General features: G+C 38.5%; 1 protein-coding gene across 1 annotated transcript; it reads right to left on the bottom strand.

Annotated features, from left to right (window-relative positions):
• Window positions 1-7,951: 7,951 nt before the first annotated feature.
• On the bottom strand, window positions 7,952-11,154 carry LOC133831012 (uncharacterized). The gene is made up of 12 exons (XM_062261171.1): window positions 10,841-11,154; window positions 10,536-10,754; window positions 10,351-10,443; window positions 10,150-10,260; window positions 9,944-10,056; window positions 9,611-9,861; window positions 9,375-9,512; window positions 8,943-9,289; window positions 8,588-8,761; window positions 8,399-8,503; window positions 8,138-8,303; window positions 7,952-8,045 (listed from the first exon to the last, which is right to left on the bottom strand). The coding sequence occupies exons 1-6, from the start codon at window positions 10,946-10,948 to the stop codon at window positions 9,621-9,623; spliced, it is 885 nt and encodes a 294-aa protein (XP_062117155.1). The 5' UTR covers window positions 10,949-11,154; the 3' UTR covers window positions 7,952-8,045; window positions 8,138-8,303; window positions 8,399-8,503; window positions 8,588-8,761; window positions 8,943-9,289; window positions 9,375-9,512; window positions 9,611-9,620.
• Window positions 11,155-14,775: the final 3,621 nt, after the last annotated feature.

Here is a 14,775-nt window from a genome sequence, read left to right as displayed (position 1 = left end):
ATGAGCATGATTACCACTATTCTGGACTTTATGAGGGTAGTTGGTACTGAGAGGGTGGCCTGTGCTGCCTATATGTTTCGGGATGATGCCTAGATTTGGTGGGAAGTGGTTGGCCAGACCAAGAATGTTAATCTCCTGAGCTGGGAGGAATTTCAGAATTTGTTCAATGAAAAGTACTATAATGACGCCATTAGAGCGGCGAAGGCTGATGAATTTATGAGGCTACTTCAGGGAAGCTTATCAGTAACCGAGTATGCCTTAAAGTTTGACTGTTTGGCAAAGTTTGCCAAGGAGTTGGTGCCCACTGATGGGACCAGGAGAGAGCGTTTCTTACAGGGGTTGCAGCCCAGGTTAGCCCGAGATGTACGTATCACCACTGTGGCAGGAGTTACTACTTATGCACAGGTGGTGGAGAAGGCACTTACAGCTGAAACTGCAGAGACTAAGAAATGGCGTGACAATGCAGCCAGAAGGGATTTTAGGAGGCCAGGTCCTCCATTTGTGGGTTCTGGTAGGGGTGTTGGCCCCAGTGATCAGAAGAGGAAGGTTCCTGACACCTTCCTAGTTCCAGGTCCTGACAGACGGCCCCGTGGTATTTCTGTGGGTCGTCCAGGTGGTAATGAAGCCTGGAAGTCTTATCCCGAGTGTCCTAGATGCAAGAGGCATCACTTGGGAGAGTGTAAGGCAAGGGCCTGCTTCTCTTGTGGAGCAGTGGGTCATCTAAAAAAGGATTGCCCTAAGGCAAGAAAGGAAGAGCCCAGGAAGGCAGACAGCTCGGCCCCAGCGCGAGTGTTTGCATTGACTCAGGCAGAAGCTGAGGCTTCCCCCTTAGTTGTTACAGGTCAGCTTCTTAGTGCAGGAACTGCTTATAATGTATTGATTGACTCTGGTGCTACACATTCCTTTGTTGCTAGTAGTGTTATTGATAGGTTGTGTAGACCTTGTGATTTCTATGCTGTGGGGTTTGGTACCCTGTTACCCACTGGGGAGTTGGTTGTATCCAGGAGATGGGCCAGATCTTTGCCAGTGATAGTGGAGGGCAGAGAGTTGTCAGTGGATCTTATAGAGTTAGTTATGACTGACTTTGATATGATACTGGGGATGGACTGGTTAGCCAAGTATGGGGAAACCATCGATTGCAGAAGGAAGATGGTCACCTTTGAGCCTGAAGATGAGGATCCTTTTGTATTTGTTGGTGATGTGCATGGACCCCGTAATCCTATGATTTCTGCATTGAGGGCTGGGGATTTGTTGCAAGGGGATTGCATTGGGTTCTTAGCCAGTGTGGTTGATACCACCCAGGTCGTGCCAGTGAGACCAGAGGATACTAGACTTGTATGTGAGTTTCTGGACGTGTTTCCGGAAGATTTACCAGGGTTGCCACCACACAGAGAGATTGAGTTCGTTATAGAATTGGCCCCAGGGACGGAGCCAGTGTCTAGAGCACCATACAGAATGGCCCCAGCTGAGTTGAAAGAATTAAAGGTACAGTTGCAAGAGCTGTTGGATTTGGGTTTTATCAGACCTAGCTTTTCACCTTGGGGTGCGCCAGTTCTGTTTGTGAAGAAGAAAGATGGTTCTCTGAGGATGTGTATAGATTACAGAGAACTGAATAAGTTGACAATTAAGAACCGGTATCCTTTGCCAAGGATAGACGATCTGTTTGATCAATTGTAGGGTAAGACGGTATTCTCTAAGATCGACCTTCGTTCTGGTTATCATCAGTTGAGGGTTAAGGAGGGAGACATACCGAAGACCGCTTTTCGCACTAGGTATGTGCATTATGAGTTTCTAGTTATGTCATTTGGGTTGACTAATGCCCCTGCCGCTTTCATGGATATGATGAATAGGGTGTTCAAAGATTATTTAGACCAGTTTGTGATCGTCTTCATCGATGGTATTCTGGTATATTCTCAGACTGAGTTAGAGCATGAGCAGCATCTGAGGTTAGTTCTACAGAGATTGAGGGAACACAGGTTGCTTGAAAAGTTCAAGAAGTGTGAATTCTGGTTGTCTCAGGTGTCCTTTCTTGGGCATATAGTCAGTAAGGAGGGGATTAAAGTAGATCCATCAAAGATTGAAGCGGTCAGAGATTGGCCAAGGCCAAAGAATGCTTCTGAGGTTAGAAGTTTCCTTGGATTGGCAGGGTATTACAGGCGTTTTGTGGAGGGGTTCTCATAGATTACTACTTCATTGACTGAGCTGACATGCAAGGGTCAGAAGTTTGTGTGGTCAGACAAATGTGAGAACAACTTCCAGGAGTTGAAACAGAGATTGATTACAGCTCCAGTTCTGAGTCTTCCTACAGACCAGGAGAAGTTTGTGATATACTGCGATGCTTCTCATCAGGGTTTGGGCTGTGTTTTGATGCAATCAGAGAAGGTTATAGCTTATGCTTCTCGTCAGTTGAAGGAGTACGAGAAGAGGTATCCTACCCATGATTTGGAGTTAGCAGCTGTGGTCTTTGCTCTGAAGATATGGAGGCATTATCTCTACGGAGAGAAGTGTGAGATTTATACAGACCACAAGAGCCTGAAGTACTTCTTCACTCAGAAGGATTTGAATATGAGAAAAAGACGTTGGCTGGAATTAGTAAAAGATTATGATTGTGAGATTCTGTATCACCCAGGGAAAGCCAACGTGGTAGCTGATGCTTTAAGCCGGAAGGGTCCGGGACAGATTCATGGTATTAGGCTGATAGCCAGAGAGTTAGCTGACGATATGACTAGAGCTGGTATAGAGTTACTGGTGGGCCAGTTGGCCAATATTACGCTACAGTCTATGCTGCTAGAGAGGATCAAAGAGGGTCAGTTGGGTGATCCACAGCTGATCAAGATTAGAGAGGATGTCTTGGCTGGAGCATCCAGAGATTATACAGTGTCTGATTTGGGGTTGCTGAGATACAAGGGACGGATATGTGTTCCGTTAGACACTGCATTGAGGCGGGAGATTCTGGATGAATCTCATACTACACCTTACTCATTGCATCCAGGCACCATGAAGATGTATCAGGATGTGAGATCATTGTACCGGTGGCCAGGGATGAAGAGAGATGTAGTAGAGTATGTGGCTAAGTGCTTGACATGTCAATAGGTCAAGGCTGAGCATCAGAGGCCGGCAGGGTTATTGCAGCCTCTGGATATCCCGGAGTGGAAGTGGGAAGACATCACAATGGACTTTGTGGTGGGCTTGCCCAGGACTGTTGGTCAGCATGATTCCATTTGGGTGATAGTGGATCGCTATACCAAGTCAGCTCACTTTCTACCAGTGAGGACTACTTATACTGTTGACCAGTATGCAGATCTCTATGTGAGGGAGATCATGCGCCTCCATGGGGCTCCTAGGTCGATCGTGTCAGATCGGGACCCTACATTCACTTCCAAGTTTTGGAAGAGTTTACAGACAGCCATGGGTACACGACTGAAGTTCAGTACAGCTTATCATCCTCAGATAGATGGGCAATCTGAGAGGACGATCCAAATATTGGAGGACATGCTGCGGGCATGTGTGCTGGACTTTGGTGGGTCATGGAGTAAGTATCTGCCTTTGATAGAGTTCTCCTATAATAACAGTTATCAATCTACCATTGGTGTTGCACCTTACGAGATGCTATATGGTAGGAAGTGTAGATCTCCCATTCATTGGGATGAGACAGGTGAAAGGAGATACTTAGGTCCTGAGGCAGTTCAGAGGACCAGTGAGGCTATTGACAAGATTAGAGCTCGGATGCTTACTTCTCAGAGTAGACAGAAGAGCTATGCAGATCCCAAACGCAGGAACGTGGAGTTCCAGGTAGGAGACTATGTCTTCCTCAGAGTCTCACCATGGAAAAGGGTGAGAAGGTTTGGGAAGAAAGGTAAGCTGAGTCCCAGGTTTGTAGGTCCATTTGAGATTTTGGAAAGGAATGGTCAAGTGGCTTACAGACTAGCTTTGCATCCGGCATTGTCGGCCGTGCATAATGTATTTCATGTTTCCGCTCTTCGGAGGTATGTATCTGATGAGAGTCATGTTTTGAGTTATGAGGATCTGGAGCTTGAGCCAGATCTCTCCTTTGAGGAGCAGCCTGTTTAGATACTTGACAAGAAAGATAAAGTCCTCAGGAACAAGACAATACCTTTGGTTAAGGTGTTGTGGAGGAACAGCAGGGTCGAGGAGGCGACCTGGGAGCTGGAGTCAGATATGCGGAGTCAGTATCCCGAGCTGTTCAGGTAAATTTCGAGGATGAAATTTCTGTAAGGAGGGGATAGTTGTAATGCCCCGGATTCCCTAATGTGGTTTAATGGCTGGATTAGTAGGCCGGGAGGGCCATAATTGTTTAATTATGCCATTAAATGCGTTTATGCATGTTTATGAGAATTATATTATAATATAATGTTAATTGTATGCATGTCGATGATATGTGTTGAGACCACATTATGATGTGGGTTTGTTCGAGTTATTCAACATGAGACGATCTTGGAATAATGATTAGCGGTTTAGTCACAACAGGTTTAAGTGTCGGGACTTGGGCTGAGTCTCGGGGTGATTTTGATGATTAGAGCGTTATCGGGAGATAAAGGGTAACGGGTTGTGAATTATTGGTGTTTGAGATTATTGAGGATAGCGAGAATTGGAGAGCGTTAATTATGATTAACGAGATAGGAGGAAAGTACCAAATATGCCCTTGGGAGTCTTTAGAAACTATTAATTGACCTAGGGGTAAAATGGACATTTCACCCCTAGGATAGATATAACCTTTGACAGCTGAAGAAGAAAGTGGAAAAACAGAGTATGCAAAAGAGTTCTCCCGTACCTTCTTCTCTTCACTTTTCTTTGTGGTTTTTGAACCAATTTTGAGGATTCAAGCTTGGGAAGCAAGCCTTGGGAGTTTGGGAGTGTGTTCCACCATTGAAGACCATCATAAGCCGAGCCTTGGGTAAGTTTCTAACCGTGGTTTTCTCTGGTTTGCCCTGTTTTGGTTTTATTTTGCAGCTGAGATTTCCAGGGTGAATTCATGGTTTTGTTGGGAGTTTTGGCTAGGGTTCCCATGCTTGTGATGCTTGGGGTGTGTTAGAGTGGTTTTTGGGATCATTTGGCATCAAGAATAGGTTTTGGAAGCTTGGAAATCGAGTTAGAATCGAAGGAGTTGAAGAAGGTCGGTTCAGGGGAGATTGGGTCTGGAGGTAGCGCTATAGCGCCCACCTTAGGGCGCTACAGCGCTCCTCAGGAGGCTTTCTGGCACTTGGGTGGTTCTGAGTGTAGCGCTGGGGCGCTAGGGGTTGAGCGCTGTAGCGCTACCCTGTTCCTTCTAAGTCCCGTTTTGAGTGTTTTTAAGGGTTTTTGACTTGGGGTTTCAATCCTTAAGGCCCGGGATCGAATCTACTCACCGTGTGGGCATGTTTTGAGGTCCCGAGGGTGGTGCTTAGGTTAAGACCCTATTATTATGGATTCTCAATAATGGAGGTTATAATTGGTTGTGATTAGGTAACCGCTAAGGAACTAAAAGATCGATCGTTCTCAAGGGTCTTCCTTATCATACTTCTCGCTCAAACCTAAGGTAAGAAAACAGTGTACGGATATAGTTGCACCCTGTATAGGTATATGACATGCATGGTTTGATATTGAGGCATGTTGGTAGATATATGTGGACATGGATTGCATATTAAATGCTAGTGAACGCTGATTACCTGTTTATGGCACTGACTAGTCAGGGACCGACTCTAAAGTCGATGAACACGCATTGAATGGCTCTATGGCATTAATGCGGGACCGACCCTAAGGTCGAAGGACTTATAAGCGCTTGCCTGGTCTACGACCATATGTCTATAGCCAAGGTATATGACCTCGGTGACCGTTTGTCACATGGCTAAGGGACGTTGTCCATAGCTTCGACTCTAGAGTCGTGAGGAAGGTTATGTTGGTGACTATTCACCTTGCACCTGTCCTGAACAAACTTATGAAAGAATCACTTATCAGTTAAGCCCTGGTGACCCTATCGTCACATGGCCAGAGGGAGCGATGCTCATTATTGTGACTTTTGGCTATTGCCACCTATTTGCTTGGATTGATAGTCCTGAATGGTTATTATGACCGTTGTTGATATTATATCATGCTTTATTGTGTTTTCTTGCTGGGCCTTGGCTCATGGGTGCTATGTGGTGCAGGTAAAGGGAAGGAAAAACTTAACCAACCCTGAGTGGAGAGCTTGGGGTGATGTGGTGTACATACAGGGCCGCTTGACCGCCACGGTCAAGGAGTTCTCAGAGGGACTAGGGGTTTACCCTATTTTTGCCGCTTAGGCCGACGGGGACTATAAATTTGAAACAATAGCGACTCTTTTGTATTATGAACTACTTGTAAACATTTTGAAAGGCTCATTAGCAGTTTATTTACTTAATGAAATGCATCCTTACCTTTTTACTAGTTTTCCACCTTAACCTGATAATAATACTTAGATCACGTTTTTAACCGAAGGACTCGGGTAGCGAGTCAAATTTCCGGTTCACTGCTCACCGTAACTGTTTTGGGGTAGCCAGGGCGTTACAGGAAGGGTCGACCAACCATGAGTACAGAGAGCGTGAAGCGACGCGTACATATTTGGCTTGCCTGGCTGTCACAGCCAGTGGATTTTGGGAGATGATTGTAATAAAACCTGGATTTTGTCGTTTAGTCGACTGTGTTCCTACTTTTGAGTTGTAAATATTTCTAAAATTTTATTTTGGGATCCCAACTGTTAAACTTTTATAATTTTCAATGAAATAGAGTTATTCCTAAAGTTTGTACTCTGATTATGATTTAATTACACTTTTGACCTAAAACCTCGATTAGCGAGTGATTGCACGACTTAAACTCACTTAGTAACGACTCTAAGGCAGTAGGGCGTTAAAGTAGACTTTATATTAATTTAAGTGTATGGGTTCAAACTTTGCACCCTCATTTTGAAATCTATCTTTTTAGAAAAAATTACGGTCCGGTCCGGTTTAATTTGTTTTAAAATATTAAAAACTATGACCAAACCATTAAAGTTAAGCGGTCCGGTTAAATCGAACCATCGGAAACGATTTCACCGGTTGTGGTTTTTGGCGGTTTGGTGTAGTACGGTTTGGGTTCCAAACCACGGCTTGTGATTTACATGAATACCCCTACTAGAAACTAAGAAATAACTTTAAAAAAAAAATTGAAAAAATAATAATTAAATTTATACTTATCGACTACTTCATTCATAATTATATAATTTAAATTAAATACAACTGCAGAGTGATAATATAAAATTTTCTAACTCAAAAATATAATTGGTAAATATCATATCTTATTAAAATTTACATTTAAAATATAATTTAACACAACAAGAAAAAAAAAATGGCTTTTACTTCAGTTTTTAAGCTGGTTTTACTTTGGTTTTCGCTAAAATTCGCAACCGCAGTATTTCGGAGCGAAGTAAAATGTAGTTAAGAACCTAAGTGAAAAATAGGCTTTCTACTTCGGTTTTTACATAATAACCGAAGTAGAAAGTGGGCTACGCCTCCTTACTGGGCACTTTCTACTTCGGTTTTTAGGTAAAAACCGAAGTAAAAAGTGCTTTTTACTTTGGTTTTTACCTAAAATTTGAAGTAGAAAGCCCCCATTTTTTTAATAATTATTTATGATTATTTTTAAATGGCCAAATTCTATTTATATATATTTTTTTTGGCCTAATTTTTTTTAAATGGTCTAATTTTATATATATATATATATATTTTTGCCTAATTTTTTTTTAAACGGTCTAATTATATGAATTTATAGTTATATATATTTTTACAATTGGAATTGGTTATGAATTTTTTTTGAATGAAAATATGCTAACTTTCATTAATTAAAAATGTTATACATAAGCATATAAAACACGAGTACTTAAGTAAGATAGCTAGCCTTAACATTAATACATTTACATAAAACTAAACTTAGAACTAAACGAATTCATAAACAAAATAGGCTTACTGATAAATGTATGTCATCAATCGACCTAACCATTCGTGTTGGATTGGCAATAGGTCTGCAATCTCACAATATTGCTTCTTCCCATCAAACTGTAAAATTAATAAATATAAATTAATTAATAACAACATTGATTATTTTATAGATTATCGATACCAAAATAAGTTATAAAAAATGAACTTACTTTTTCTTTTAAGGTTTCTATTGCATTTGATGTCCGTACAAGATCTCTAATGTACTTCAACACATAAAAATCACATTCATGACTTTGTGGTTGTCTTGGACATGAAACATTGAATATCTTTGTAGGATTGCCGAGTAATTCATTGGAAGAAGCCTTATAATATGCACTATTTAAAAAGAAAAATAACAAAAGTTATTAAAATGTAGTAACATGTAATAGTTGTTGCGTATTAAGAAATATTTTAAAAAATTTAAAACTTACCTCATTATCATTGAATCAATTTCTTCAGGACATTTGTGTGCTTTCAGTGGATCCACGAACACGATTTTTCCTTTTGGCATAGCAATCACCAACATCCAATGTTCCCTAAAATAATAAGCGTGTTAAATAAAATAATTAAAATTTTAATATATGAATAATAAAATAAGAAAAGTTTATAGTATTTCTTACCGTATGTTCCAAGGTATAAAGTATAGTTGACCAACTCTATTCATGGTCATCAACCAATTTGCCAAGTCAATGGTTGATCGTTCTACATCGTTAACATTATTAATGCTAAGACGCTCAGTGTCAAAAAACTTGTAAAAGACACACTGATTTGGAAATAGGGACTCTCAAATGCATCTGCAAAATTTTCTTAAGTGTTAAATATTTTTGAAAAATTTCGGCAGAGTTTCCCCTATAAATAGGACTACCCAAACCTGTAAACATTCAATTTACTATGAAAATTTGCAACAGATCACAGAGCATTACTCATAACCATTCTAAATTTCATATCATTCCAAAGAATTAGTTGAAGGGATACCTTAGTCCGAATATCATTGTTGAGCCTCCAATCATATGCAAAGCAGCAACTTGTTCTACATCCTCTGAAGTTATAAAGATTGACTCGCGATTCATGAATGATGGGTCCACTAGAATTGAGACTACTGTGTTTATTCCCTTAACTCTGCAAAATTCTCTCACCATAAACTGAAGGCTAACATGGATGCGATTCATGATGTGATCGGGAAATGGTTGGCCTTCTATCAGAGTGTTTTCTGGATTGACATGAGATCCAGCTGATGACAGATGTGGGCTAGTCAGAGAATTACGGTTCGTCTTATCCTTGGATGGGCTTGTTGACATAGGAGGTTTCTTTTTTATAGGACCCTAGGCAACATCAAGTAAAAATAATATTAAAATAATGGACCAACAAATATTTTAATAGGTAACAAATTAAAGAATTCTTTTATACCTGATCAGTCATAATTAATTCTTTTGGCCAAGGAATGAATACATCATAGGTATCTCGAACATCGTATCTCCCCAACAGAACATGGGATTTCAGCATCCTCTTGTAACATTTTGGTGACTCACACCCTCGCGTATTCGTCTGTCAGTTGAACACCATGAATAGTCAGTGGACCCACCCATCAATGATAACACCCTCTGCCACTACATTATGAATATTATCTGAACAAAGTAACACACCAGTTGTAAATTATGGAGGCACGTCATCCTGCATGTACGATGTGTGATATTCTTCGTCATTCTGCTCGTCATCGTTGTCGTGTTCATCCATATCATCTATCCCACCTGCTTGTTTAGCTCTTTCCTCCTCTAAAGCTTTAAGTTCTGCTCTGAGCCTCGCAATTTCTGCATCTTTCTTACTAGCAACATCAGCCATTTCTTTTGCTATTTTTGGTTTTCTTCCAAAGACGGACGAAATCTTCGCAAATGACCTACAATAATCAACCCAATCATTTAAAAACTAAAATATTTTAGAATGAAGTTAAATGCAACAAATAAAAAATAATATCATACCCAAGTGCTCTAACACGGCCTGGGTGCTCAGGTGTCCCTAAAGCTTGCGTTAATATGTCATTCCGACCCTTTGCAATGATTTCTCCACTACTAACTTTTTCTTTCAGCTCATTCTGTCAAACAAACCAGTGATCGCTTATATTAGTTACTTATAAGAACTTTATCATTCCTACATTACTTTAAAATACTTGCTTGAAACCACTTACAATTCTTGCTTCAATTTGTTTGTCCAAATCTGTGACAAGAACCTTCTTCTTTTCTTGTACTCTTATCCAAACTTGGTACCGTTCTACATCTGCCACACCTAGTTCATTTTTCTACAACATAAAATAATTAATTAAAGTTGGTGAGTGCAATATTCTTCATAACAGGTTGACAGTTGTAAAATAGTGATGTGAATTACTTACCAAGTCCTCTCTACCATTGGCAAGCCCTCTACGAGATGTACGATGCCTCGAAGTATATTTGAGAGCTCTTTCACGTTGTGCTTCTCGCAAAGCCTACATAAAATAAGTAACGGTAAGTTTTTAAGCAATTATTAATACTTACAAAACTAATAAATCATATACATAATAGATATACGTAATAGTACCATAAACTCAGGAGATAAACGGTGGCTAACAAAGGTCCTCCAATCTTCTAGGTCAAGTTCTGGATATTTCTTAGGAAGGAATTGGAGTTCATCTATCATACCCTCTTTTGCCAAATGGTAGATGTAGTCGCTAGTGATGTTGGTCTTAAAATCTCTCATCATTCTTCCCGCACATTTAATTAATTCTGGTTTCCAATTTTCTAGAATGTTAAAACCACCCTGAAATAGAAAGAAAATGATTAATGAAATGCAAAGTAATTCATGAAAATGATCAATATATTAAAATAATTAAAATATTTTCTTACATATACATCCTCCCATATTCTATTCTTTAATTCTTGTGGGACTTGTCTCCAATCCTTATAATTGAGAGAGAATGTTCTCCTACTTTTAACTCCAAGGTATGATTGCATCTCGCCATATGCTTTCCCTATAGGTTGACCCTTACCATTAAACAATATTTCTCTTTATTCCCTTAGCTTTTTGATTATTTATATTGTTATTCTTTGTTGGGCCTTGCCTATTTGGTGTGTTCTCCTCTTCAGAATTTGTCATCTGCACATACACAAAAATTAACGTTACAATTATGACATAAATAAATACATATTTAACATAAAAATTAATACATTACTCACTGGACACATTTTCTTTTCCTTTTTCTTTTCTTGGTTGATTCACAATCTACCCATATTCCGCCTCTAATATCATTTCTAATGTATTCCCCATCATCATCATCTTCATTGAAATCATGGATTTGCTCAACTTGCTCATGTATTGGTTGTCCAACAATAAAATTATCATGAAACAAATCATCATTTTCTTCCTCATTTTCATCTTCTATAAAAATTTCCTCTCCAGGGTTCGTAAAACAACTGACCATTTATCATCAATAGGATTAGTTATGTAAAACACTTGTTTTGCTTGGGTAGCCATGATGAAAGGATCATTCTTGTGACCTTTCTTACTTAAATCAACCAAAGTGAATCCAAGTTCATCAATTCTAACCCCAACATTGTTGTCCACCCAAGAACACTTGAGAAGGGGAATTTGAAATAAGGAATAATCAAGCTCCCATATTTCTTCAATAACCCCATAATATGTCATAGTACCAGCTACTGGATTATTATCTTTTGCACTAGCGAAATGCATTGCTTCTGCAACAATGCTTACTCCACCATTTTGAACCATTCGAGCATCATCTCTTGACTTTATGTGAAATCTTTTTCCTCCAACAACGTAAGCATGGTGCTTTATTACATGAACACTTGCTCAATATGCGTTTTAACTCTGTCGACACTCCATGGTTTTCTTCTCCCAACCTTGCTAGAATAGTATTTTTCAACCATCGACTAAATGTTTTATGATGCTCATCTATAATCCATTTCTGTTTATTTTTAACCTTGTTTGGAATCATTGATTGTAATAACTCTATGTGCTCACTGCAAATACAAAGTACAACATTAAAATTTCAATTATACATAAAAATGAGCATAATGTTTATTAAATTTATAACTTACGTTATATATGGTTGAACCTTAGGATTGTTTTCCAACACAATTAAATGAGCTTGATCTAATTCTGCACGAGATATGGTCACTACTGTTCCTTTCCTTCGTAATCCTCTATCAACTCCATCCGAGTTATTTCATGGTTTGCTAATTCCGATTGTGTAGACTCCAAACATGTACTCTGAACAAAATTCCACAGCTTCTTCTGCTAAATAACACTCAACCATACAAAGCTTCAGGGCAATGGTGATTACGTACATATCCTTTCAAATGGATACACCCATCTCGCCCAAACTGGCCCACACAACTTTGCTTCTCTTACTAAATGGACCATCAAATGTATCATTATGTCAAAAAAAGATGGTGGAAAATATTTTTCAAGCTTGCATAAAGTTTCAACTATTTTATCTTGCAATGCATTCAACTTCTTCATTTCCAATTCTTTTCCACATAATTGATTAAAGAAGATGCACACACTTGTCACACTATCTCGAACTCTTTTTGGTAAAACTGATCGAATGGAAATTGGAAGTAATTGTTGCATTAATATATGACAACCATGTTTTCATTCCAATTAACTTCAAATCTAGCATAGACACCAAGTTTCGAATATTCGATGAATAACCATCAGACACTTTCATCTCTACCAATGATTGACATATGACTTGCTTCTCTTCTTTAGACAATGTAAAACAAGCAGGAGGCAAATATGTGCATTTACCTTTTTCTTCAGGTGCCAAGCGGTGTCTTATACCCATCTCAATAAGATCTAAAGGACTAGACAAACCATCTTTGGTTTTACATGGGATATCAAGTAATGTACCGATTATACTTTCACACATATTTTTTTCTATGTGCATGACATCCAAGCAATGTCTAACGAGTAAATCTTTCCAGTAAGGAAGTTGAAAGAAAATTGATTTTCTTTGAAAACATCCATTGACTTTTTTGTTTTTATTCTTCTTCCCATACCTAAAGTCAATTTTTTCTACTTCCTTAAGAATTTGCTCACCTGACAATGGCAAAGGAGCAAGGTCTCGTTCCACAGTACCGTCAAATGCTTTTTCTTTATTTTTGTCAAGATGAATTAAATGCAAATATCATCTATGACCCATATAACACATTTTGCGTCCATTTAACAAGCGACGGGCCCTTGTGTTGGTGCAACAAATTGGACAAGCTTGGTAACCTTTTGTGCTCAACCCTGATAGGTTACCATATGCTGGAAAATCATTAACAATCCATAACAACACACTTTCAAATTAAATACTTCTTTTTTAAAACCATCATATGTCTCAACACCATTTTCATACAACTCTTTTAAATCATCAATTAATGGTGCCAAATAAACATCGATATCGTGTCCTGGTTGTTTTGGGCCTGAAATCATTAATGAAAGCATCATAAACTTCATTTTCATGACCAACCAAGGAGGAAGATTGTACATAACCAGGAAGATAGGCCATGAATTATGCCTACTACAAAGAGATCTATGCAAGTTTACTCCATCAGTAGCTAAACCGAGATGAAGATGTCTTGGCTCATTTTTGAATTATGGATTGATATAATCTACCTTCTTCCAGGCCTGTGAATCTGCAGGATGCCGGAGTTTACCATCTTTCACTCGTCCAGTCTCGTGCCATATTAAGTTTTTAGAGTGTTCTGCGCTTTGATATAATCGCTTCAGCCGTGAAATCAAAGTTAAGTACCATAGCACTTTCTGAGGAATAAGTTTCCTAATCTCCTTACTTTTGTTAGGTTTGTACTGTGATAAAACCACATTCTGGGCAAGTGTCCATGTCTGCATACTCCTTACGGTATAAAATACAATCATTTGGACATGCATGAATCTTCTCATACTTCAACCCTATCAAACTTAATGGTTTCTTTACTTCATATGTAGACTCCGGAAAACAATTTTCTAGCGGCAAAATCTCCTTGAAAGCAGCTAAAAATTGACTAAAACACTTATCACTAACTCCATTTTCTGCTCTTATGTTATAAAATTTAACCATTGTTGGCAATCTTAGTTTATTGCAACCACTGAACAATTGTCTATCTCATCTCTAACCATACTATCAATTTTTTATGGATTATGAAAAAACTCTTCTTGTGCTTCATCAAGCAATTCTATAGGATGATCATCAAAATCATCTACACCTCGCCTACCTAATGGATATGGGTAGTCATTTAATAATTCTCCATGCCAATACCATTTACTATAACTTATATCAAATCCCTGACAAAATACACGATCCTTTATCATGGTAATATTCCCCTTTACTCCATTACCACAATCGATATAAGGACAATAGATTTTTTGTGGATCACTACAATTCTTTAGGCAAAACTCTAAAAATTTGTTGAATCCATCTTGAAATTGTGATGTTTCTCTCCTCTCAAGCATCCATGATTTATCCATACTAATAACAATATTAAATTCCTAATAAGTTAGAAAAAAACTTATATTAGGTTCTAGTCTTATAAATTTTTTTAAAAAATCGACAGAGTTTCCTCTGTTTCTATAGCATACCGTAATTTCATAATTACCTATAAAACCAATACAAACAAACACAATAATCAAGCATAGATGAATCCATCATTATTATGTTCTAGTCTTATAAAATTTTTAAAAAATTCGGCAGATTATCCTCTGTTTCTATAGTATATCGCAATTTCATAATTTCCTATAAAAACAACATAAACAAACACAATAATCAAGCATAAATGAA

This window comes from Humulus lupulus, chromosome 4 (genome assembly GCF_963169125.1).
Source record: "Humulus lupulus chromosome 4, drHumLupu1.1, whole genome shotgun sequence".
Taxonomy (NCBI): Eukaryota; Viridiplantae; Streptophyta; class Magnoliopsida; order Rosales; family Cannabaceae; genus Humulus; species Humulus lupulus.
The sequence above is the reverse complement of the archived record's forward strand: the minus strand, read 5'-3'. Positions and strand labels throughout refer to the sequence as shown.

What these genes read in the sequence shown, in the direction of transcription:
- LOC133831012 (XM_062261171.1), bottom strand. Translation starts at nt 10,948, where the DNA reads ATGCAATCATACCTTGGAGTTAAAAGTAGGAGAACATTCTCTCTCAAT. An exon ending in GAATATGGGAGGATGTATAT is followed by an intron (nt 10,755 to 10,840) that starts GTAAGAAAATAT and finishes TTTCTATTTCAG; the next exon opens with GGTGGTTTTAACATTCTAGA. An exon ending in GTTTATCTCCTGAGTTTATG is followed by an intron (nt 10,444 to 10,535) that starts GTACTATTACGT and finishes TATTTTATGTAG; the next exon opens with GCTTTGCGAGAAGCACAACG.